Source organism: Eschrichtius robustus, chromosome 13 (assembly GCF_028021215.1).
Source record: "Eschrichtius robustus isolate mEscRob2 chromosome 13, mEscRob2.pri, whole genome shotgun sequence".
NCBI classification, from domain to species: domain Eukaryota; kingdom Metazoa; phylum Chordata; class Mammalia; order Artiodactyla; family Eschrichtiidae; genus Eschrichtius; species Eschrichtius robustus.
Genome location: NC_090836.1, coordinates 70,002,880 through 70,030,548, shown reverse-complemented (window position 1 = coordinate 70,030,548; position 27,669 = coordinate 70,002,880). Strand labels below are relative to the sequence as shown.

Genomic DNA, 27,669 nt, shown 5'->3' with positions numbered 1-27,669 from the left:
TGAATTTCAGATACTGATTTAATATATAGCAAAATGCCTTGTTGATGAAAGTATCTATTATGATTAAGATAAATTAGTTTCTAGAAACTTGTGCATTCACATTCTAAATGGTTTATTGTAACTAAAAGCACTGTGTTTTATTCATGAAGAACAAAAAAGTCCTCTTCCCATCATAGCACCTAACCTTGTCATGCAAATTAAAGTATCTTTTAAAAATTTTCCTTCTATTGAAGGTTCCTGCGAACTGGCTACAGTTTATTTTTAAAATATACCAATAGTCTATTGAATCCTGATTTCTCTTTGTAGGTACCTGCTTTAGGAACGCTAAGCATTGATATGGAATGAGGGTATTCAACTGAAACCTCACAGTACACTCTTTCCTCTCAAACAGACTTCGAATTTCTTATTTAAAACTTATTAAAAGCCAAGGAGGAAACCACTAAGATACAGATACAGTAATAATCTCAAATGATAAATCCAAGGTAATTTACAAAACTTGCTTTAAATATTGGTTCCTGGGGGACAGGGGTAGGTGAGGGTATGTGATTATAAAAGGAGAATACGAAGGATGCTTGTGGTGATGGAAATAGTCTGTCTTCTGACTGAGTGATGGATACACAAACCTATACATGTAATAAAAGTGCACAAAACTAAAAACACACAGACACACACAGGGGTACAAATAAAACTGGGGAAACCCAATAAAACCAGTGGACTGCATCAATGTCAAAATACTGGTTTTGATACTGTATGGTAGTTCTACAAGATATCACCTCTTGGGAAACTGGATAAATGGTACAGGGATCTCTCTGTATTATTTCTTAACTGCATGCAAATGTACAATGATCTCAAAAAAAAATTTTTTTAAATGTTCCTCTACTTTTCTCAAAAAGTCCATGCTTTAAAACCATCCAAATGTGGACCAATTCTCTGCTATTTTTCTTCCCATGTAAGAGTAATCTACATAATTAGAAACTTGCCCCTAGAAGCCAAGTTCAGAGCCCATAGTGTGAATGTCACCCAAGGATGCATTTACGTGGAGATTTAATAGAGTGAAATTCAGGTAACAGCATGTGCGAAGGGGTATACGTATGGCTAACAGAACAAACAATGCTTTTTAAACAACTGTATAAATCATTCGAGTTTCTTAAAAACATCCTCCTTTAATGCATTGGCTTTCATTTTATGTTCACACAAAAACCTGTTCATCTGCCTTTTGTTTTGCTATTATTGTAATTAGGCTTCAAAATAGTCTTTCTGAAAACAGAGGCACTAATGGTCTAAAAACATATATTGTTTTAACACACAGCAACAGTGCTAATTATAGGGCCATTCTGAGAATTTGATAGGCCTTAATTATATTTGTATTTGATAATCCTCTCTACTACCAAGCATAATAAAATGTATCCACATGACCCATTCAATATAATTAATACAAAAACACAAATATTGAGATGCAGTTGACTAACTGACATAATGTTTTGTCTTGGAAACATTTAATTAGACAGTTACAAATTTCAATTTTGCAATATTCCTTTTGTATTTTATGGCCAATAATTTTTGAAGGAAAGAGAAAAGGGGCCTGAATAATTTTCAGAGAGTCCTAAAAGTTCATATACCCTATATACTATGCACATAAACTATAATGAATTAAATAGTCCTGACTGATTTTAACATGGTTAAGCAGCATAATTCACTTTTAGAATATGGAATAAGGTGACACATAAGGGGAATTAGTATAATTGATTTAATTATATTATATTAATTTAATAAGAATAAAGCTACAGTGTTGGTCTTCTCAGGCACAGTAGCAAAAACTAACCTGAGCATGTGGGCAGCATTGAAGACCACATCAAACTCCGTGCTATCCAGTTCAGCCGCTTTTTTTGCCATCTCAGCTGCTTCTATGAGGCGAGCTTCTTCCAGAAGAAACTGACCTGCAAAGCATGAAGTCAAGTGAGCTGAAAATTGGAAAATAATAATCCTGTGAAACAACTAAAGCGGCTATAGAGAAAAACGTAAGAACAGTGGTAAGGGTGATACGAAGCTAAGATTTATGTGTACCGTGCATCTACGTGCTCATTATTTAGTCATATTTTATATACCTTCCCCTTAATTGCAGGGCATCGCAATGTACCTAATCTGGTACACTAACAAATTTTTTTCTTAAAAATGCTCCAAAGACTATTGAAGTAAGAATAAAATGAACAAATTTAAAGATATACTACAGATATGTAAAAATGTTTTTAAAAAGTAAAGCAATATAAAAAAGACTACTGGGGAGATTTTAGCTTTCTGATGGTCAAAGAGTTTGGGGATTAAGGCCCTATATTAGTTCTGTTGAATCTACAGCTCGGGTGCGATATATTTCAGTAAGTCACCCATCAACTGGTTTAAACATTAGTTGTTTCACCTATATAAGTCACTATAATCATTATGTTGCATCACTAGTATAAAATTTAATTATTAGCTATAAACCTCTGAGATCCTAAGATGAGCGTTGCTTTGTAGGAAAAAAAGATATATGACAAATATAACTTGAATTGATTTTAATTATTGGTCCTTTAAAACAGTCTTTGTCTCTGATGCACATTCACAAACAGGGCTACCCGTATTAAGATATATTTATTTCTTATATTTAAGTAACACTAAAATTATTGGAAGAACATAGAAAGGTTGGTTTAGCATTAACTTATAGATTGACTAATAAACACGGAAGAATATTAACAAATAACAGATTTCTGAGATTACTTTCAGGTCAGCTTTGCAAGGTTAGAATTATTGCAGATAGAGCCACACAATTCTTCAAAACTGTATCTCGAGAATTGTTATATGATGCTATCCCAGAATCATACTGTAAAGGCAAAGAAAACAACATAAAAGTGGGGCCCAATTTTAAGGCTGTAAGCATGCAACCAGAGAGGGCAGGCTGCTTTTGCATAGCTAAGGATTTATTAGCAGCAAAAGTAATGATGTTAAGCCTTGTCTGATACAGATAATCAAATGAAAACCAAATCAAGGGAGGACAGAGATATGCAGAAACCACCCATGCAATTGATAGGCTTATAGAATTGTTTTCTATTTATTATTTCTCTTTGCTTTCAGATTCCTGTTTGCTTAAAGTTCAGGACTTTAACAACATGAAAAATAGTTACAAAAATGATTGCAAGTCCTAAGGCATACATGGAATCTGAAAAACTTTAAAAATGGTGGGTCCCTTGCTTACTGTTTATCTACTAAATATTACAAATTGTCTTCTGACCTAAAAGGACCAGTTCTTAAAATACAGGGGAAGTTTTCTGGTTTAAGGATTTATAATAAACCACAGCCACTGCTTGTACTTAACTGTTTCTAAACTTCAATCGGTAAAGAGTGGTGCGTAAAGACAGGCCTAGGATTTTAATCCTACTTTCAGACCGGGAGTTGGAGATCCTTCAGTTCTTTCTACAAAAAGTTTTACATCACTTTCTTAGTTTGTCACCTAACATTTGGTGCCTTTCTCAGCTCCCAAAACAAATATAATTGTTGGGTCAGAAAATTATTAAGAAAACAGAGTTGTAAATGGTTATGTTGATAAACAGAAACACACATTACTTATGAAATTCATGTAGACCCTAACCCTACAGACATGTTGATATGAGATACAATTTAAAGTATACGAGGTTTTAAAAAAGTAAAACAAAAATTAGACAATCTGTGGCATACTGAATAATTAATATCTCCTCACATATATCTTAGTACAGGATACCAGGCTAAACCCATATTTCAGTTAGCTATACTTATTACAGATTAAAAAAAATTAAAACATAATGTTAGCACTTCCCTGGTGGCATGGTGGTTAAGAACCTGCCTGCCAATGCAGGGGAAATGGGTTCCATCCCTGGTCTGGGAAGATCCCACACGCCGCGGAGCAACTAAGCCCGTGCGCCACAACTACTGAGCCTGTGCGCCACAACTACTACAGCCACGTGCCTAGAGCCCGTGCTCTGCAACAAGACACCGCAATGAGAAGCCCGTGCGCTGCAACAAAGAGTAGCCCCCGCTCGCCACAACTAGAGAAAAGCCTGTGCGCAGCAACGAAGACCCAACGTAGCCAAAAATAAATAAATTGATTTTAAAAAACCATAATATTAATTGCTACCTGTCCTCAAGGCCTACTTACCTAACTAAATGTATTAATAAATATACTACTTATGTGATATTTAAACAAAGGATAATGTAGGAATTTATTAATTGTTCTTTTTCCTTTTCTAGACAGCTATTAATCCTGAAATGTATTCTGTATTAATAGTAGGAAAATGCAACAATTAATGGAATAATGAAGGTTATTTTCTTAAAATTTATTACTCCAGATGGTAGAGGGAAAAGGAGATAATATTAGCTCTGGTAAAAAAGAAAGAAGGAAGGGAATGAAATCTATGCTGTCCATACAGAAACACAGACGGACACTGACAAGAAGTCTACGTGATGAAGACAATGATACTCAATGGCCTAAGAGGACAGTTGATATGCAATGTCCAGGGCAAAGCCTTCCAAGGTCTATTAAAGCCGAACACATCTCTGTGTTCATCAACAACAAAAAAAAGAGTAACATTAACTAACTGTGTAAAATCAAATATACAATTTTTCAAATATTTAAAAACATTTCCTTATGGTTTAGGTAAGCTTTGCCACAGAACACAGAATTTGTAAGTAGCTTCCAAGATCACAAAACTACACGGAACACATAATTTCTAGTATTGCAAATGGTGACGGAAAGAATTCCTAAACGATCATTTTCTAACAGGAGGATTCAATCATCATATTAACATTCAGAAAAACAATAACACAGCATATTAGTAAGGTATTTGCATAATTCCCTGCACTCAGTTCTCGACAGGCCATAGATCCCCATAGTCCAGGGTTACTGTTTTGCTATGATAAAGCCATAAAACATTATGGAATGCGAATCATTTGGTATCTCTTTTTAAAGTGAATTTGAAAATCTGAACCAAAGTTGAAAGTACGTTATTATTATGCTACTTATATAGTAATCGTTTGTTTGAAAGAGGGCCCAAAATTGACGGAAAATAGGGCAATAAGCATTTCAAATACATAGAACCAACATAAATAAGGAAACGAAGACATACTAGGTTTCTTCTAAATAATTATCCAAAGAGCCTAAATCGATACGTTGTTGGGGGAATAAGAAACAAACAAACAAACAAACAAAAAGATGACCTTAATTGATCCTCTTCCACCAGCTTCTTCTATTATTGCTCCCACCAGACCCTGGCTCCAGACTCTGAACTACTTCCGCTTCCCTTAGTGTAAGCTGCTGCTTCACATCCTTATTTGTGCTGAACCCTCAGCCTCTAAGGTTTCTCTGCCTTGTCCCACCCCAAGCTCCAGGCCTGTCTTGCCTACCTCTTGGACATCTTTCATTTTTATGCCCTAAAACAGTTCCTTCTTGGTGAATCCTTCTTTGACCACTTTCCAATAGTGGTAGAACTGCTTATGATTTAAGTTCACTGTACTATGATTTACCATCTAAACTAGAGTACTTAAAAGAGTGAAAGAGAATGGTATTGTCAACTGTGCTGGAACGAGGGGGAATAAACCAGAATTGTCCCAGTACCGCTGCCCCACTTACAGCATATGTGACAGGCTGTTGATCTCAATCCTCTTGTCTTGATCACTATTGGGAAGTGAACTGTTTTACACAATAAGGCACTGAATCAGTTTTAGGAGAAGTGATCAATACCAGCAAGTGAGCCAGAGGCGCTCTTCACTGAAGAATATAAAGGCCGACAGTTGCACCCACCAAGACAGAGCCAGATCCTGAAGTTCTGTGGGTAGGAGCTGCTACTGGGGCTCTGAGATTGAGGGTACCTCAGTCTGAGACACAATGGAGCTAGGACACTGGGAGGCGTGAAAGGTGTTAGAAAAGGAAAGCAAGAAAACTTGAGAAGGGCAGGCACTTTGGAGAGTCCATCCACATTGGTGGATTCTGTAAGACCTGAAAGGTTGCCTTTCTCTGTGGTTCCCCAGCTTTAGGGCACATCACAGTCACCTGTAGGACTTGATAAAACAGAGAGCTAGGTCCCATCCTTAGAATTTCAGATGCAGCGGGTCTGGGGCAGAGCCTGTGATTTGCAATTTTAAGAAGTTTCCAACTAAAGCGGATGCTGCCAGTGCCCACAGTTTGAGAACCAGTTGTCTTATGGAACAAGAAAATAAATGTTTTGCACCATACTCGGGACTCCATGTTTGGGATTGGCTACCAGTTAGACTGAACTTTTCTGGAAATCAACTGCATGTGGCATGCCCTTCCTCATATTACAGGCATAATGACCAGGTTACACATACATGTGTAGCTAGAAATACATATGTGTATGAATAAGATATACTCATTACATATAAGTTTACTCTCTCAAACTCGAAATAAGGAGATTTAAGAGTTTTATCCCTCATTTGCAGACTAGATCTCTGAGACATCACTTTTCTTTCAGATAGAGTAGACAAACACATTCTTTGTGTTTGATACTTGAGTAGACTTTCAAATAAAGAAACCACAAAAATTTAAGTAAAATACATTTTATTCTCTGGGGTGTATTGTGCTACCACACTTTATCATTATTTCTTTGGTTTGTAATTTGTCTTACCCAAATTAATTATTATCATCTTATTTCATTTCTCCAATCAAAGGGAGAAAAAAACAAGATGAGAAACTGTAAAGAAAGAAAGAAAGAAAAAAGACGTTTGAATAGGAAAAAACAGAAGAGGATATAAAAAGAGAAAGCATTCTCTAGAGGTCCAGATACAAAGAGTGTAAGTCTCCTCACAGGCTAACATGGGAAAAGGGGAAAAGCAGTCAACAGTTTTGGATTCAACTGTTTCAGCATTAAAGGGATACCATTTCTTCTCTGGACAATTCTCTAACTGAACAATTTAAATTACTTGGTAGATTTTTACCAACATATCAATATGACAAGCCTGTGAAGATCAATCTTTCATTAATTCCTGGATTTAAAAAGCTGTCTGAAAGGTAGAAATCCATAAAATTGTAAGCTGGCCTTAAGCCGTAGGCTCAAATACTGCTTAAAAGTTCTGCATAAAAACTCCCTAGCTTAGTGGAACTGTCATTTCTTACTAAAATACTATGAAAAATTCACTCTTATGATCAATGCTACTAAATTAAGGAGATAAAATGATCTGTAATAAGTGTCATAATGATCCAATACTCTTTAGTAAAAAATCATTCATACATAGCTTTAAAAATGGTCAAAGGCAAATGAAAATCTTGTTTATAAAATAACAGCTAGAACATAGCATTTGCATTAAAATAGTTCCCCTTAGAGAGGACATCAGATTAGCAAAATGTATCCAGAATTGTCTTACTTCTACTGATACCACCCTGTCTCAAACCGTCTTCTCCCCCGGGATTACAGCAATAACTTCCTAATGGGTCTCCACACTTCTGCCCTTGGTTCTACAGGGTATTCTCAGCACAGCAGTCAAAGAGATCCTGTCAGATCCCGTCATTCTACAGTTGACTCAGGGAAAGTGAAAGTCGTTACACTGGACTACACTGCCTGATATGACCAGCACGGGGCTCTCCCCCCAACCTCTACATTGGTTCTCTGACCTCATCTCCTTTGTCTTCTACTACTCTCCCCCTTGGTTACTTAATTATTTTAGCCTCTTGCTGTTCATCTAACACACCAGAGTAACAAAGACCCATGCTCCACAGTCTTGCCATTCCCTCTACCTGGAATGCTCTTCCCCCAGATATCACAGTGGCTCACTCTCTTACTTCCTGGCACATGGTGGGGATTTAATAAATACACATTCAATGGCAGGACTGAATTAACTAATCATATTGCTTCATCTTCCAGAGCAAGCTAGAACCTAGTTAGCCCAGGTCACCAGGCACTTGCCTATTCATAGCCTCTCACCTCACAGTGATTTTTAGGCAGGGCTGCAGTGAATGGCCACACATGCTGGGCACTGCACAGTTCTCAAGGGTGCCATTCACAATGATGTCTCTATGAATGTGTCTCTTGGACTTGAGCAACATGGTGGCCGTGGCCATGGTTTTAGAGCTTTGAATTTTCCTCGGAATACAACAAATGATCCAGACATCAATTATACCTTCAGAGATATCTTAATTCCAGAACAGTTCAAACTACCTAAGGTGGCTAAAATTTATTATATTCTATTGTACTATGGAATCACTTGAAAGGTTTGGGAAAAGAAGAAACTGTAGGTTAAAGTATCCAAGCCTTGTATAAACAAGATATGGGGGATATGAAGATAAATGCAACATTTATCCTTGGAATAGTTCCCATCTAGCAGAGGAAAGAGGAGATTATGGAGATAGTTTAACTAGTTTAACTATAAAATGGATATAAATTTGACAAGGGAGGTGTGCAAGGTATCAAGCTAAGTGCATCATTGCTGGATGGAGGTGGACTGTTTGGCTTTGTTCAACTTATAATCAAAGTTAAATATACATAAAGGGCACAAGTAAGTGAATTTTTACAAAGTGACTATGGTCATATATTCAGAAGCCAGATCAGGAAAAAGAACATTACTAGTATCCAGAAGCAATTATCTATACCTGAGGGCTTTTTCCAAAGATTCAGATGACTGGAACAAGGAAAAAGCCACAGTGGAAGGATTTGGGCAGACTGCTTTTGGTGACATCTAACGATAACAAGAAGAGTGGGTAAAGTGGAGCTGAGGTGAGCCCTTCATGGGCTGTTTCTACTAGGGGAGGTGAGTAATGCATTCCTGGTAAGACAGCGTGGGTGATAACCCAATGGTCAGGATTTAGACGAGCTGTTGAAAAGAGAGTCTGCTGAAGACAGGCTACTTGTTAATGTGTGCTCATCATGCCTGGGAGAAGTAAAATTATGGAGGAGAATCTTCTCTCTTGCTTCTCGGAAGAGAAGCTTGCTGAATGTCTGAGTGAGGCATGCTCTCACTCTTCAAACCAATCTCTCTCCCCTGCCCTTCTATGAGTTTTGTTGCTTTATGTTTTTGTGTGTTGGCCGCCTGAGTTAATAAAAGCTCTGGTTTACTGAGACAGACTCAGTGTGATAAATGTGCCACAGTTACTGGCTAAAAAACAGGTGGGCCGGGGAAACAAGGAAAAGGATGCCCAGTGGCTCAATCTGGACTGCTCACTTTGAGGCTAGAAGGCCCTGGATCTGTCCGTAAGATCCAGGGACATGGATGAGGCCAAGAATTTGCCCTGAATTGGACAGGTGGCATGAAAGGTGTCCAGTGCAAAGGAGAGTAGAAGAACAGCAGGCCAGGGCTCTGTGCTCACCTGAAAAGGAGGTCAGGAAGGTTAGCATTGCTTTATTGCATTTATTTCTCCCCTGACTCTTTCCAGAAGGGTTATGAAACTGATGGAGTTATGAAGATTGTCAGATGGGGAATGGGAATTAGTGGGGAGCAAGGAGGAGAAGAGAGGAGACTGGGGAGGAGTTGAAGAGCTCAGAGAGAGCGGAGGAGTGGGGGAAGGGGCACGGAGGGGGAAGCAACCCAATCCCATTATAAGTTTAAGTAATACACAGATTCAATAGAGATCAAGTGTGCTTCGTCAAGAATGAGACGTTCATGCTAAGACTTGAAACAATCTGAGTTTCATCACCTAAAGATGAAGAGAAAGACATAACTAAATGAGGGGTACAACCTAATCAAAGACAGAGGTAAGCAGCCTCACTTTGTTCTGGGATATTGTGTAACCTGAGACAAAGCAGCTGTAAGGAAAGAGATGAGGCAGACAGAGGACTCAAACGCAGACACCGAAGTCACTACAGAAAGGAACATGCCGCTGAGACTAAGTTAAGGCAGGCGGTAATGAGAATGGAGAGAGGTGGTCAAAGAGTTTACATCCTCTTCCTAAGAAGAGCTCAGAGTCTTCTCACAGTGCTCCACACCATCTCTAAGGTCTTTGTGGAGGTATTCACTTACAGATGCATCCACGAAGGTACGGAGGAGTCAATGGCAGGGTACACGAACGTACCTTTGGGAACAACTGTTTTAATTAAGCAGAGGCAGAATGCAAACAAGAATCTCCCAAGTGCATTCGGTCACTAAATCAAATAGCTAAGACTGGAAAAACAGTCTCTGTCTCTTTCTTCCCCACCCTTTCTTTCCCTGTTCCCAATTACTTGTAACTTATAATCTTCTTTCTTCTTATAAGCAATTATTCCCTTTCTCTCTGGTCCTGTCTGCACGTTGACAGGTAAGGATTTATTCTTTTTCTTAATTCCTAGGTTTTTATTCTGTCTCCTCTTCCCCTAATTTCTGTCCCTTGTTTATATATCTTATTCAAAAATGTTTCTATACAATTCATTCATTCCAGGACATTAGTATGGTTTCCACTATAATTTTAAAAGAATAAATGGCCATTATTACAATTTACTGAGCATTTATTACATGCTAGTTATTTTATGAAATTGTAAGTGAACCCTCACAACTTGAGGCAGTAGCAATCATCTCCAGATTGAGAAACTGAGCAGCAGAGAGGCTAGCGGAAGGCGGAACATGCTCAAGGAGATATTCAGCAGTAGGGCTGGGTGTGCCTCATTCCAAAATCCATGATCTGCCGTCCAAAATCCAGTGCATTTTCTGTGCCCTAATCCAAAACTTAATTCACTTCTCGTCATCTTGCTTTTATAGCTTTTTGAGTCCTATACAAAATCTTCAAAAGAATATATGTAAATTGTTGCTATGGTCTGAATGTCTGTGCCTTCCTCCCATTCATATGCTGAAATCCTAACCCCCAAAGTGATGGTATGTGGAAGTGGGGCCTTTGAGAGGTGCTTAGCTCATGAGGGTGGGACCCTCATGAATGGGATCAGTGCCCACATAAAAGAGACCTCGGAGAGCTCCCTTTTCCCTTCCACCACAGGAGAACACAGAGAGAAGATGGCTGTAAATGAGGAAGCAGGCCTCACCAGCACCAAATCAACCTGAGCATGATCTTGGGCCTTTCAGCCTCTAGTGAGGAATAAATTTCTGTTGTTCATAAGCCATGTAGTTTATGGTATTTTGTTATAGAAGCCCTAGTGGACTAAGACAAGAACTTAGGGGCTTCCCTGGTGGTGCAGTGGTTGACAATCTGCCTGCCAATGCAGGGGACACGGGTTCGAGCCCTGGTCTGGGAAGATCCCACATGCCGCGGAGCAACTAGGTCCGTGAGCCACAACTACTGAGCCTGCGCGTCTGGAGCCTGTGCTCCGCAATAAGAGAGGCCACGATAGTGAGAGGCCCGTGCACCGCGATGAAGAGTGGCCCCCGTTTGCCGCAACTGGAGAAAGTCCTCGCACAGAAACAAAGACCCAACACAGCCATAAATAAATAAATAAATAAATTAATTAAAAAAAAAAAAAAAACAGACAAGAACTTAACTGTATCTTTTTCTTAGCAAAACAAGATTTAGTCACAAATGATTTAAACAAGGTAGATTCTATTCCCATGCAAAAAATGGAAGCAGAGATAAGAAAAGGAAAGAGTAAAACCAACTGAAAGCCAGTCTATCCTCCCTTAGTCATTCTTTTATTGAACAAAATATTGACTGACCACCTTCTTTGTGTGAGGTATTGTGTTCAGTGCTGGAGAAAGGCCACCTGGTTATTTTCAAGATTCTCTGGTTTTGAGCCTCAGGTTCCTCACTTTTTAAACAAGGATAACCTCACTGTGTTATCAGAAGGAACAAACAAGGCAGCATGAATAAAACTGCCCAGGGTGGGGGTTGGTGCCTTGCCTCCTGTCTTTTCTTTTCACTCCCCTCTACTTAAGCTCCTTCCCTCCATCTGCCCCTTTCAGGCTCTTTCCCTGCCTTGATGACCTCAAGCTGCCCTTCCTTCCTGAGGCTTTCAAGTACATGATTATGAGAGCTCCGTGGGTTTCTCCACCAGCAGTCCTCCAAAATCTCAGCATTCTGGATCTGTGTCACCTTTGAAGACCCACCAGGCTCATATTTCCTAAGAGTGAATCTTTGAAAGCACCAGGCAAACCATAAAAATATCATGGGTTGGAGATCAGACAAGGTTCAAATCCTTGCTCTTCCAAGTTACTCTGCGTAAGGGCCTTCGATATGTCACTTACACTCTTGATACCTTAAATCTTGCATCTGTAAAACAGGGATAACGTTATTTTAATCTAACAGGGTTAGATTACTGGAGTGACAAACCGTGCATAAAAGCACCCAGCACTGGGTCAGAAATGTAACTGTTTGACACTGAGATTCCATAATAAGAGTACTAGCATTAATGGATACATATGTGCCTGGCATGACACCAAGCACTTTCCTTTATGTAAATTCTGAAAACTCTGGAGTCAGTCCACGCCATATTACTTGAATTGATTTAATCATTCTAGTACTGTGAAGCATCTTATAATCCTTGTATATTTTATAACAATAGTATGCATTTCTTTTTTGAAATATAATAAATATAATAAAACTTGGTAGGTGCTATGGTCTAAATGTTGAAATCTTAACTCCCAAGGTGAGGGTATTAGTAGGTAGGGCCTTTGGATGGTGATTAGGTCATGAGGGCTCTGAGATTTGTGTTCTCATAAAAGAGGCCTCAGAGAGCTCCCTCATTTCTTCCACCGTGCAAGTATACAAGGGGAAATCTGCAACCCAGAAGAGGGCCCTCACCGGACCATGCTGGCACCCTGATCTCAGAATTCCAGCTTCCAGAACTGTGAGAAATAAATTTCTGTTGTGTATAAGTCACTCAGTCTGTGGTATTTTGTTACAGCAGCCTGAATGGACTAAGACAGTGAGCCAGACCTCTGTCATTTTGGAATCTCAGAAGCATGGTATTATGAGCATCTTCCATACGGGGAAATGGGAGCGCTGAGAGGTAAAGACATTTGCTTACAGCTGTACTACTAACAAGGGGCCATTTGTATGACAATGGTGCCAGGCTGCGGGATGCCTGATTGCTATCACCACAATGAGTTGGATTTTAAATGTGTTTTATGAAAAATGCTTATAAAGCTCAAGTATACACTGCATAGGGGTTATAGATTGATATACTATGTACTTAATATATTAAGAGTTTTAGTTGTACTATGAAAACTAAAATTTTATACAAAGTGTTCATATTTTTCTTTTTTTAAAAAATTAATTAATTTATTTATTTATGGCTGTGTCGGGTCTTCATTTCTGTGCGAGGGCTTTCTCTAGTTGTGGTAAGCGGGGGCCACTCTTCATCGCCGTGCGCGGGCCTCTCACTATCGCGGCCTCTCTTGTTGCGGAGCACAGGCTCCAGACGCGCAGGCTCAGTAGTTGTGGCTCATGGGCCCAGTTGCTCCGCGGCATGTGGGATCTTCCCAGACCAGGGCTCGAACACGTGTCCCCTGCATTGGCAGGCAGATTCTCAACCACTGCGCCACCAGGGAAGCCCCAAAGTGTTCATATTTTAAGTAGTATTTTATATTATACTTTCTATAAAAGGTTATTGGAAATGAAATTTAAAAGGCCAATAAGTAGTAGATTCAAAATAATAAATATTATATGTATACAAAATTCTTACTTATTCTCCTTCCTCAAAAGAAAATTCAGATAGAACCAAGAATGGAATATTCATCATAAATGCATGAATTCCATAAAGACTTCTCCCTCTTATTTTCAAGTCTTTTATGGCTTCAGAATAAAAAGGTAAAAAACAACAGAAGAACAAAGACCACCTCATCATTCACTGAAGCTTGGACCTTAAATGAGTTGTCCATGTTTGACAAGATAAATAGAAATAGTCTTCTACCTCTAAATGTCCCAAATGATAATAAAAGGTGAGCGATTCCCAACTTTCAGTGTATCTAATACATATTGTATCATCCACCAATAAAGCATCCATGGATGTAAAATATCTGTGTTCATCTCTTACACTGACATAGAGTTGATGACAGTGCAACACAGCAGTCAGGAGTGTTCTGGTTCAAATGCTGCCTCTATACTAAGTGGCATTGAAATCTTAGGTAATCTACCTTACAGCTTGATGACCTCACCTTCCTCATTGTAAAATGGAGACAGGTAACCTCATCACCTGGCTTTTGTGGGGATTAAATGCGAATTTCTCAGGACACAAAAGCACTTAGTAAATGTTTGTACTGTTATTATATTTGATGAATTCATCATGGAAATACAGTATTTAATAGAGAATTCAGACAAGATGCCTTGCTCTACTTTTTATTCCTTTCTTACTTAATTTTTGTCTTAAGTTTTACATGTTGAGTTCTGTTAAATAATTTTTGGATAATTATTTGGTTACTATAATAATTTTCCTATCTTTTCTACAGACTATCTGAGCAATAGATTAAGATGCTTGTACTTTCCCATTTTGCTAAAGAATTTAGTCCTTCCAAAACTAATATGCCCATTAAAGAAAACATAAAATAGAAAACATTAAGCCTGTTCCCCCCCCAAAAAAAATTGACTGTAAAAGTCCAAAAAACTAAAATATCCCTTCTTAACACTGTTTGCTTGTTTTACTTTGCTTTTTTAATGATATAGCTATTTTGTATAATTTAATCATTATTCATGTACCATAACATAGATAGTTGCCTCTGTTATTATTATTCTTTATAAATTTAACCTAGGGTTTATAATATTTCCTCAAAAGGGGATAACCATAATTTATTTAATTATTTTCCTTTTTGGGGCATTTAGATGATTTTTTAATTTTTGCTGCTAATAAGTAGCAGTGCTGTGGTCTGATTACTATCTTTGTTGATAAACATAGAAAAAAATTATATTTTCTTAAGATATATTACCAAGAGAAGAATTACTGTGAGTAAGTGCTAGAGCAGCTGAAAAGAATTCATTGAATTCTTTAGTTGAATTTGAATTTCTTTGATTTCTAATGAAATTGTATGTTTACCTATCTTTTAAAACCTATTATATTTTTTCTTTTGAGAATTGTTTGTTCATAACCCTTGGTCTTTGCATTCTATTTTCCTCGTAGTTTTATAGAGTTTCTCATGTCTTAAGTAGCCTGATCTTTTACCTTTTGATTTTAAGGAAATTATTTCCTATCACTTTACTGTTTGTCCTTTAACTATATCCCTTTTTTGAAACAAATTAATCATTTAATTTTCCCTTCATTTTTGGCTTGTAAGCTTAGCTAATCCCTTCCCTATTTCTTCCCATTTTACTCATGGGAAAGTTTTAACTCTAAAAGTCTCTGGAAAGTATCTCATATAAAATACACACAGGTAGGAAGATTAAATTAAATTACTAAACACATTGTTATAAGAGGGAATTTAAAAATAAAAAAATCCTAGGCAAGACATGAAATAGTTTGGAACAACATTTAGAAAAATCCAATTCTAATTATACACCTGTAAACTGCCTCTACTGTCCTTGGAGCAGTAAAAGCACACAAAGCACTGATACTTTAGCAAAATGTTTTCATCCTAAGCATTGAATATAACTGGAATCTCAATATAATTTTTTTTTTTTAATTTATTTATTTATTTTTGGCTGTGTTGGGTCTTCGTTTCTGTGCGAGGGCTTTCTCTAGTTGCGGCAAGCGGGGGCCACTCTTCATCGCGGTGCGCGGGCCTCTCACCGTCGCGGCCCCTCCCGCTGCGGAGCACAGGCTCCAGACGCGCAGGCCCAGCAGCTGTGGCTCACGGGCCCAGCTGCTCCGCGGCATGCGGGATCCTCCCAGACCAGGGCTCGAGCCCGTGTCCCCTGCATTGGCAGGCAGATTCCCAACCACTACGCCACCAGGGAAGCCCTCTCAATATAATTTTTGCAAAGGCCAAAAATATATTTTCATTTTTAATCAAGGAAATACCACTAATTAGGTCATTATTTAATTTTTAAAATTACTCTTACAATTTCTGAAGTGATTAAAAATGAAATGTTACAACCAACCTCAGTTCACTGCCATATTCTATTTTAATTACAAATAATAAAAACCATAGGCCTCTCACCAATTCAACCCATTACATAGTTTTCAAGCTTCTTCTTTTAGTGTTCACTGATGAAAAGTCAAACCCAATATTTTAACAATTTTCTCCAGTAACTACTTTTTAAAATGAAATTTAATATATATAAACCATGCTGGAGAAAAACAGACTACAACATTAACAGAAAGTTCTAGACTTAAAAAGTTGAAAGAGCTGGATTTTCAAGTTCTTCTCCCACTACAGACATATGTTGAAAATTTCTGGTCTGGAGAGTCACTTGAAAATTCTGAACTTCTATTATCTTAGTCAAATGTATTGGGATCCATTCCTACCTCACAGGGGTTAGATAATGACCAAAGAAGATCAGGGTCTGAAAACATTGGGTTAGATCATAAATTGTTTGATAAACGTAGTAAGAAGTTTTCAGGATTCTAATCTTGTTGATAGTAATACCTCTAAAAAATAATAAAGATAATTATAGTTTAAAACAGTCCACACTTCTCTGTGGGCCCAAGATGAAAAATGATCAGCTCTCATAATTTGGATTTCCTCACTTTGGATGTACATTCTATGTATCTTCTCTTAGCATCTAACTATGGTCCTAGTTCTGTCCTTGAACTATTCCCCAGACACATGCCATGCCTTCTGCCTCAAGCATTTTCTCTGCTTTAATGTTCTTTATTGCATCCCCTCAGTTCTACACTTTTGTTTGGAGAACTCCTACTCATCATTTAAATAAAGCTTACATGCACCAGGCATGGCTCTCCTGCACCCCAGCCACCCGGGTCAAGGCCCCTTAGTTGATACTGTGTCTCCTTTTAAAAACTAATTGTAATTGTAATTAAATCATTATTTTTATAATTTGTGCCTCCCTCTTCAGTTTGCAGTCTACATTGGAGCCTGTCTTGTTCCCTGTGGTATCCCTATGAAACTGAGCAGAATCCTGTGGCTCCCCACCCCAATTCCCACCCAAGTACAAAGGTCCCTCCATGTCCCCTGCCTCTTGATTGTAGAAAAGCTGAAGTTTCCCAAGCCTCCCTGAGTCACAAAAGAGCAGGCTCAAGTAGTTAATGATAAGGACAATAGCGTCACAGAGTCTTTCAGTGTCTGATGCACATTCCTGAGTTGTTTTACAGATACTATAATTACTACCAGAGGGGAAAAAGCTAACTGCATGATGACCAGATTGTAGCCATGACACAAGCTGCTCCATCTTGAGCAGTACGGAATCTATGGGTAGCCCAATTCCAAGAACTGGCCTCAAGAGAATGGGATTAACACTGTTGCTCATAATAATCTATATCTTTGTGGGCATCAAAATAATTGTAGCTTGCTGTGCCCATATATGTAAGCAGGCAACTAAAATTGTCAGCAAAGAGATGCTACAGAGCCATGTCAACTACTTCTACTAGCCATGTCTTCTACTCCGAGAATATGGTGCCCTATGTCAGCATGAAGAAGTTGTAGAAGATGGACCTTCGTCCCTAATCCCATAGAAATGGAATGATGTCTGACAAATGGGGATTTGTAAGAGCTCTTTTGCCCCTTTCCTGTTTGTCTATTTCTGTTCCCCTTAAACCTTAATTATAGAAACAAGATCACTAGGTAACATTTAACCTAACTCCTGACTTATGCTCTACTGAATGCGCACAATACCTTGCCTAACCTGTTGATTCTTTCCCTAAATTAAAAGAAGTAGGAATGAACAATTAAGTAGTTAAAGAATGACTACCTTTCCACCCCCAGCAGCTCCCTTAGCGATCCTGCAGGCAGTCCACATGGGCAAGATAACATCTGAAGAAAGATCATGAGCAGTCAGCCAGCCTGCGAGCAATGGAAAACGATGCAGAGCTTGACCTCCTGTCTTGATGATTCACTGAGGTTTTTCCCTTTAAAAACTGGCATGGCTGAGCAGAATCTTCAGAGTTAGTTTTGGGACATGAGCCCACCTTCTCCCCAGATTGCCGGCCTTCTGATTAAAGCAACTTTTCCTTTCTACCAATACTTGCCTCTTGAGTATTGGCTTTCAAGCAGCGAGCAGCTGGACCTGAGTTCGGTAACACTTACATCTAGTATAGTGCTTGCTAAATATTGAACTGGAGGAAGAAGATCAGGACTTGTCACTATTGTTGGAAATGAACATCACCCAGAGAAAGGATCAATAATGAAGAAAAAGACACTAAAGTCTTTGCTCTTAGAAACATATGGTTAAGAGTTAGATGGGAAAAGAAGAACCGTCCAATGTCTACATAAAAGAGTACTTCTTCTCATTATCATTTGTCACAACCTGCTCCCTTTTAACTTTTTATGCTTTGGTGCTTAATATCTAATGACTTTCCATCTGCCCCAGATTTATGCATAGTAGGTACCTTATAACAAATATGCATTGGTTTTAGTTGTTTCAGTCTATATCAAATTTACTATTATGCATATAAAGAAAAGATTTATAATATATTCTTTCTGAAAAAATGGTTTTTCCAGTAATTCTTTTTTTTTTTTGAAATTTGTTTATCCATTCACCTGTTTGGTGGACATTTGAGCTATTTCCAGTTTGGGTCTACTAAAGCTGCAGTGAACATTTGAGTTCAAGCTTTTTGGTGGACACATGTTTTCTTTTCTTTTTTTTTAATTTTTTTTTTTAAACTTTGGGTTTATTTATTTATTTACTTATTTATTTATCTATGGCTGTGTTGGGTCTTCCTTTCTGTGCGAGGGCCTTCTCCAGTTGCGGCAAGTGGGGACCACTCTTCATCACGGTGCGTGGGCCTCTTATTATCACGGCCTCTCTTGTTGCGGAGCACACGCTCCAGACGCGCAGGCTCAGTAATTGTGGCTCACGGGCCCAGCCGCTCTGCGGCATGCGGGATCCTCCCAGACCAGGGCTCGAACCCGTGTCCCCTGCATTGGCAGGCAGACTCTCAACCACTGCGCCACCAGGGAAGCCCTCCAGTAATTCTTTAAAAAACAAAAGAAGACAAAGAGACAAGGAGGGACTTGCCTAGACTTTCATTCTTTTGGCAGAAGCTTTCTACTGGAGCCAAAAGGAAATTCATGGAGAATCCCTGATAACAGGCCCACAAGAGACATCAGGGCACCAAATGTTCACCTTTGACATTTATAAATTAAATTCTGTAAAGACTAGACATGATTTGTTTTTTATGGACATGGGAGTACACTGTAAGCTTGATGAGATATGAATACAACATTATACTATTACTGATAGCATAGTTTGAAACCTATTTTTTAAAAATTTTATTTATTTATTTATTTTTTTAACATCTTTATTGGAGTATAATTGCCTTACAATGGCGTGTTAGTTTCTACTTTATAACAAAGTGAATCAGTTATACATATACCTATGTTCCCATATCTCTTCCCTCTTGCATCTCCCTCCCTCCCACCCTCCCTATCTTACCCCTCTAGGTGGTCACAAAGCACAGAGCTGATCTCCCTGTGCTATGCGGTTGCTTCCCACTAGCTATCTATTTTATGTTTGGTAGTGTATATATGTCCATGCCACTCTCTCACTTTGTCACATCTTACCCTTCCCCCTCCCCATATCCTCAAGTCCATTCTCTAGTAGGTCTGTGTCTTTATTCCTGTCTTGCCACTAGGTTCTTCATGACCATTTTTTTTTCTCTTAGATTCCATATATATGTGTTAGCATACTGTATTTGTTTTTCTCTTTCTGACTTACTTCACTCTGTATGACAGACTCTAACTCCATCCACCTCACTACAAATAACTCAATTTCATTTCTTTTTATGGCTGAGTAATATTCCATTCTATATATGTGCCACATCTTCTTTATCCATTCATCCGATGATGGACACTTAGGTTGCTTCCATGTCCTGGCTATTGTAAATAGAGCTGCAATGAACATTTTGCCACAAACATGAAAGAATGCTCAACATCATTAATCATTAGAGAAATGCAAATCAAAACTACAATGAGATATCATCTCACACTGGTCAGAATGGCCATCATCAAAAAATCTAGAAACAATAAATGCTGGAGAGGGTGTGGAGAAAAGGGAACACTCTTGCACTGTTGGTGGGAATGTAAATTGATACAGCCACTATGGAGAACAGTATGGAGGTTCCTTAAAAAACTAAAACTAGAACTACCATATGACCCAGCAATCCCACTACTGGGCATATACCCTGAGAAAACCATAATTCAAAAAGAGTCATGTACCAAAATGTTCATTGAAACCTATTTTTTATATATTCCTTAAAATTTTTGATGACAGTCCACTGAGAAATTAAGTATATATTAGACACAACATGAAATATGAGTTGGAAAACATTACGGAAGCCCACATCAATCCTTTCACTTTATAGATGGGGAATCTTAATCCTAGAGACTATAGGTACCACAGAGTCCTACATTTAACCAACTTATTAAACCAGTTTTAAAAACCTGCCTCGCTTTCTTTCTTGCAAGCCAACATGAAGGAAAAAAGGCAATCTCTAATGCAATCCTTTCTCCCAAGACATAAAACTAGTGGATTCAAAACACAAAGAACTAAGAGTACTTTTAAATACTGCCTTCTAATTGCCATTGCAGCCAGTATAAATTCCTGTAATTTCCTGTCTATTCCCAACTGAATGGCATATTCTAAGTCACTTGTATCATTAACAAGCAAATGAAAAGCACACAGTCACCCAGCAGAGTGAATTTCCAACAGAACAAAACTCACCAACTCTGGCATTTTCATTGGCATTTGCAAAAGTATTAAAAAAAAAAAAAAGACTCAAAACAACATTTACCATTTCATTTACATTACATAAACATTTATTTAACATTAACATTTCATTTAAACATTTAGTTTTAAGCTGAAGAAGTGTTATTATTCATTCAATCCATGGGCATAAATACCCTAAGAATATCCATAACCAGTAAGTTGGAGAAGAACTGATATAAAAATCATAGTATGCGTCTTCTTGGACAAAGAGCAAAACAAATTCTAACAGAAGAAACTTTTAGTCAGTTTTGGAACCTCCATCAAATTCTAAAATTAAGAATATATCTGAGCTCAACATTTATTGCACATTACTGTGACATGGCAATATGCTAGATATTGATGGTACAAAAATGGAAAATAGGTCTTCCCTATTAATTATCTTAGAATTTTCTAAGGAAGGTAAGTGTATAATTTCAATTTAAATATTTGCATTCCCACAACACTCCCCAGCCTAAGCCACCACCATTTCTTGCCTGTGAGACAGCAATAGAGTTCCCCTCGCTGTACTCTGACCTTTCTCTCATCCTGTCTTGCCACATGGTCCCCTCCATTGCTCTTAAAATAAAATACGAACTCCTTAGCTTGGTAACAAAGGCCCCTGGGCTCTAGCCCTGCCTCCTCTCCAAGCTCATCTCCTCCCACTTTCCCGTCAGGTTTAATATGCTCCAGTCACATTCGCCTCTTTCTTTGCTGTGAACACAAGCTTGTTCTTGCCTGCGACCTTTGAACTTTCTGTCTTTTGTCTGAAATGCTCTCATCTGGCTCTTCAAAGAGTTGGCATAAGCTAAGATTTCATATATCACCTCCTCAAAGATGCTTAACCTGACTATTTGGTTTCAAGAAGTACCCTACTGCCCACCACATCACCTTCTAAAAATGACATCATCCTATTTATTGTCTACATAGCACAGACTCACTTTCTGAAAATACAACAGTGCTTTGCATCTTATACATATTAAAATTAATAAAAATCCTTCCTTAAGAATTTTAAGCTAAGTCATGATTTATATGAATTCGACATTCTAAAACTGCACAGAAGGGCTGACTAATCAAAAATATCTATCTACCTACCCAGCCACCTACCTACTTGTCTGTCTCTCTATCTACAATGTTGTGAAAGAAATGGAATACATATTATAGAAGAAAAAGCAATGATGGTTATCAAGGGACCCAAAATTTAGTTACTTACAGCTAACTTGGGCAAATCAACTTCATCTCTCCTGGTTTCAATCTACTTATTTGTACAACAGGGGTTATATTAGATAATTTTAAAAGAACTTTTCAGTTCTAAATTTTAGTCATTTGAAGCAGACTTTTTCCAAATAAACATCATTAATATTCCTTTAAATGTACATTTTTAAATAACCTGAGCACAGTGAGATAGGAATATGAGCCCCTCAGCTTTGGGCTTCCTGTCTGTTTGTAGGTTATTTTGCCTTAATTACTACTTTTTGATGCCTCATCTTCAGTCCTTTCCATTTCCTATTCCAGTGTGGGGAAAAAATATTGAAACTATTTCATAAAAATATATTGAATTATGCACTCATTCCTCCCTTAGAAAATAAGTGTACTTCTAATAATAGGTATATGCCAAAAAATTAAAATAACCCAAGAGTACTAAGAAGAATCAGTTTTACACATGCATTTACAGAACATCTATCACTGTTTTCCAAATAACATACACAATAAAGAATTTGTTTCACTTTCTGTTAAAACTAAATCCCAAAATTTCTCATTGGAGTAATACTCCCTATTACTACCACTGGAAAAAAATTTATTTTCAGGAGAATACTGTAATATAAAAAACGATAATAAATAAAAAGATAGAAGCGGGTAAAGACAGACAAGTCAGAATAATAAATAAGGGGGCTATCTCTTAAAATTAATAAATAGTGACTTTTTTCAGTGGCATTTCAGATGAAGCAATGATGACGTTTAAAGGAATTGAATGTGAAAAATCTAAAGCATATAATAAAATTATGGGAAACAAGCTTAGAAGATGCAGTAAGTAGGATTAGTTTGAGGTACAGAAAATGCAAGCACCAAGACAGGATAAAAAAATCCTATTTCATAAAATGACCAGAGGTCCTTTAGCACTCATAGAAAATAATCAGGGAATTACTTTAGCTCAGTAGGGGCACCCAAAATAATATGCATGAGAAAATCCTAATTTAAAATACTTCATATAAGAAAACCTGAAGAAGTAAACTAAATTCTGCAGCAAACTTAAGTTAGTTGACTACTATTTTAACATGGCAATAAAACTGCATTGTGAAACAAAATCAGGAGTGGTGATGCAATAAGTTGTGTGAAATTACATGCTATGCTATGCTGGAAAGATAAAGTATCACAACCCTAGGTTTATAAACATATACACACAATATAAACAAATGGACCGGTGGTTGGTTAAGTGTATCCTCCATTTTTTTATTTCCATTTTCCACACTCATAGCCTGTCACTGATCTGTTTTTACTAGTTGGGAAATGGAAGAAGAAATTTAATATTATACAAGCATATTAGCTTTATTTTCCCAAGATTTTTCATTTCCATCCATCTTTAAGTTTACTACTTGATAAAACAAACACATCAAAGCCAACAGTGGTCAAAAATTTGTTTTTATTTTCCAAGGGATCAGCAAAAGTAAATGCTTTTAGGCTCCTTGAAAGCCAGTCCAAACGCAAATATGGTAGAAATCAGCACATCTTAACCAACACCAAACCAGCTATATACTTCGCCTCACTGAACACATGACTCACTACTAATGACAGCATGGAGTGTGACAGAGTTGTTATGCAACTTCATTCCAGACTGATTAAGATAAACCGAGTGAGAGACACATCCTTTACAGCCTTTATAGTTTTTATCCTTGACCCCAATATCAGGCATTTAGAGTACAGGCTGGGGTAACTCCATATCTTCCAGAAAGCAAGACTCTGAGGCCAAAATGTAAGCCTCTAAAACTTCAAAATGATACATTCAGTGAGCAATACATTATCATTTAGAATGAAAAGTGAGCTAATATTTTGATTATATACCATGCACCAGGCAAGGAGCAAGATGATTTTCTGACGAGACCTCATTTAAACTCCAAACTGAACTTGAAAAAAAAAAACAAAACTTTGAAAATACCTTGCCCCACTGAAGTCCTATGAAAATTACTAAAAGTAAACATAAGGCATAGCCCTTGTTAACGTGACTGCTTTGAACAAGAAGGCAAGACTAGAGCATGAGGCTACATCTACAACAGCAAAGTCAATGTCGTCTCAAAATGTTCTTTGCCAGCACAACCTAAATCTCATATCAACATTCACTGTAAACGTGGGGGACATGGAAAAAAAACTATCAACCACTCACCATAATGCATGTAACAGTTTCCTTTGGTGGGGTCCAGCTCAATAGCCTTCAAGAAGAATTTTTCAGCCTCACTCTTACGACCCTTGAAAAACAGAGAAAATGGATGATTCAGCAGCGGATCATGAGGGATTCTTCACCTCCTGGGCCCAAATGAAGTAGACTAATGTCTACTTAGTAATCATCATCAAAAAACAGTGTTTTGTTTTTATCTAAACGAGGATGATCAAAGAGAATATGTTGAGAGAGAAGACTGAGGTCAGAATCCTGGGAAACATCAAGATTAGACGAGACAGTGAGAGTGAGTTCATTAAAGACGTCAAAGAGAAGAGACCAGGAGAGCAAGAGAAAAAAGGGAAAAAATGGTTTCACGGAAACCAAAAGGATAAGAGAGTTTTCAGGAATGGTGGGAAACATATTTTCATTTTCTATTTTATTTTCTCCCTTTGATCTGTTTCTCTTCATTCATTTATTCATTCTTCCTTATAAGGAATGATGACTATGTTAGCTTTGAGATGATTTTGTCTTAATGTTCACTTTATTCTATTTATTTATTTATTTTTAACGTTCACTTTATATAGGAAGAAACTAAGTCACAATTTGTTGACTCTCAAGCAACTACTGCTTATCCTTGCTACTGTCATTCAGGACTACAATACTGCTAAATCAGGATTTAATCTAAAGCTAGATATTCTCCCTAGCTACAGTTTTAAGTAAACATTACCGTAATCCTCAGAAAAAAAAAATAAGCAAAAAGTAGGGGCAAAGGCTTATATGCAATAAACTGATTTTTCATGAAATAATATCATAATCCAGGCAGATTCTAAAACTAGACATTCTTTGCTGTGCTATAGCTTCTGCACCAAAATTGACTCTAGAGTAACAAAAAGGGGTGACTCAAGGTAGGAGAACAGCCCAAAGAAGACCTTTCCTAAAACAGTTCTGTCTCGTCCTGCAAGGTTAAAATGAAGATCTATGCTAACTGGGTAGAAGCAAGGCACGGGGTGGTATCCAGAAGCTGTGGGTCTAGAGTCAAGAGAAACAATCTTATCTGTCTGTTCCTTCTAATTTAAACGCTATCTACCACATAAACTTCAGGTGACGTTGTTCTTTCCCCTTCACATATATTTTTTAAAATCACTTTTAAGGAGACAATTCTTCCAAAGATAGAGGTGTATAGTTAAGCTAATATTCTAAATTTCATGCAACTTTGACTCATTTCTCCATATGACTTCTCCTTTTTATTCGTTCACTTAAAAAATTCACTCTGTTGCCCTCTTTCCTTTTACTAATGCTACTCCAGTCAATAACTCCTCTTTAATTCATAAGGCTTGTCAAATTTCCAATAATTAAAAATTAAAAATCTCCTGCGATATTTCTCACAGCACTTTAAGTTCAAAGGAAAGCACAGGCAAAATACTTGCTACACATATCACACTTTGATGAAGTTAGTAAGAATTAGCAAGAATCTTACCCAGTTAGGATTCACTAAATGATCATGCAGTTAAGAGCACAAATGCCAGGAGGCCGAGCAGCTCTCACACTTATGTAGCTACGTGAACCTTGGAAAATAATTTCATCTCCTAGTTATAATTTTCTCTGTTACAAAAAAGAGGGCAGGTGGAGAACAGAGGATTTTTAGGGCAATGAAACTATTCTGCATGATACTGTAATGGCAGATACATGTCATTATACATTTTTCAAAACCCATAGAATATACAACACAAAGAGTGAACCCTTATGTAAACTATGGCCTTTAATTAATAATAATGTATCAGTATTGGCTTATTAATTGCAACATGTACAACATGAGCTCAAGTTGATACAACCAGAGAAGCTGTATAGGAGGGTGGGAGAGTATATGCCATTTCTGTACCTTTTGCTCAATATATTTTTTGTAAACCTAAAACTGCTCTAAAAATAAAGTCTATTATTTTTTAATGAGGATAATAAAATCTATTTCATAAGATTACTGAATTACCTGAAAGGATACACATGAAGTAGCTAGTACAGTACATAGGCATATTCTGAGTTTATAATAAATGTTAACTATTATTTATATGTAGATATATATATACATATACGTATATAGTATGCAATAGAATGCAGAGTTCTGAATGACAAAGAATACGTTTTATTATACACACAGCCTCAAAACACATGCTTAGCCTTTAAATCACCGCTGGAAAATAATGTACAAAGAACTTGCAGAAGATGATAAAAGAAAGATGCAAAATGAAAACTATCATTGGTAAAGAGTCTGTACAAATATTATATGCAAAAATATAAAAGGGTCTGTGAACTTTCTTCCACTTAAGTTTTAAGGACAGAAGAGAAGAAAGTGGCTCATTTATCAATGTCACAGTAAACAGTGTAGTAAAATTCTTATGTGTAGTCCACTGGCAAAGCAACAGTATATAGCTTTAAAAAATAAATCAGAACTCAAAGGCCAGTAGTCTCAGGTTACTCAAATGAACCAGGTTATTAAAGACAGTGAGTCCCACCACCTCCTAGATACAAAACAAATACATCAAAGGTCAGAACATTCTTTTTTGGGGGAAGTATCAAACCATCATGCAAAGACCCATTTTTCTACTTTGACCACTATTTGGTCAAGTGCCAAATAATGAGGAAAATAAAATTCTCAGGACACTATATAAAATTAATTCAAGGGGCTTCCCTGGTGGCAAAGTGGTTGAGAGCCTGCCTGCCAATGCAGGGGACACGGGTTCGAGCCCTGGTCTGGGAAGATCCCACATGCCGCGGAGCAGCTAGGCCCGTGAGCCACAACTACTGAGCCTGCGCGTCTGGAGGCCGTGCTCAGCAAGAAGAGAGGCCGCGACGGTGAGAGGCCCGCGCACCGCGATGAAGAGTGGCCCCCACTCACCGTAACTGGAGAAAGACCTCGCACAGAAACGAAGACCCAACACAGCCAAAAATAAATAAATAAATAAAATTTAAAAATGCATTAAAAAAAAAATTAATTCAAGCAGATGCATAAGCCAACCAAACACACACATCACTGGGTCCTAGGAAGGGTGGTAAGGAGGTCACACTATGTTTAATCAGGCTCTTTTCACTATTATTGTTATAGAGGGGTAGCAGTTAAGAAAGTGGAGAAGAAAAACATCATGGCTCAGCAGGTTTTTCTTGGAGTCTTTTAGATTATGTCAGCCTTTTCTACAAGCAAGCGTTACGGAGTAGCCTCTGGTTATATGAACTTCTCACATCAAGCATCGTTACTCATTTTGTATATTGGTTGGGATGTTTGGACACAGGTGGTGGTTGAGAAAACCAAGAAAAAGGGGCTGTGGTCAGCTGTGACAAATAAGGGAAATGTGAGTGGAGAGGCTGGGTTTCCGCTGCCAGGGCTATGACTTATTTGCGTGTACACTTGTTTTTGTAGGTTAAAAAACTTGTATCGAACGCCTTGCGCTGTTCCAAGTACTGGGGATATAACCATATAACTGAACAACACAGACTGCTCGCTTGCAAGTGCTAGTTGCAGGAGGCACATAGCAAACAAATAACCCAATAAGCAAGGGGATCAGTCATGGAGCACTGAGGGCTAACAATGAATTTCTTCAATTCTCATTGAGAGAACCGGCCCAGAGCCAGACTAGCCTGTGTTTGAATCTTGCTG

General features: G+C 37.8%; 1 protein-coding gene across 2 annotated transcripts in view; it reads right to left on the bottom strand.

The window, feature by feature from the left end:
• TMTC2 (transmembrane O-mannosyltransferase targeting cadherins 2) overlaps positions 1 to 27,669 on the bottom strand; it is an 892,687-nt gene that overhangs the window by 549,830 nt on the left and 315,188 nt on the right. For both annotated transcript variants that reach the window (XM_068561154.1, XM_068561153.1), the window contains exons 10-11: positions 24,030 to 24,111; positions 1,823 to 1,937 (exon numbers count right to left, since the gene is read on the bottom strand). In XM_068561154.1, the coding sequence (XP_068417255.1) occupies positions 1,823 to 1,937; positions 24,030 to 24,111 (197 nt within the window). The remainder of the gene's footprint in view (positions 1 to 1,822; positions 1,938 to 24,029; positions 24,112 to 27,669) is intronic.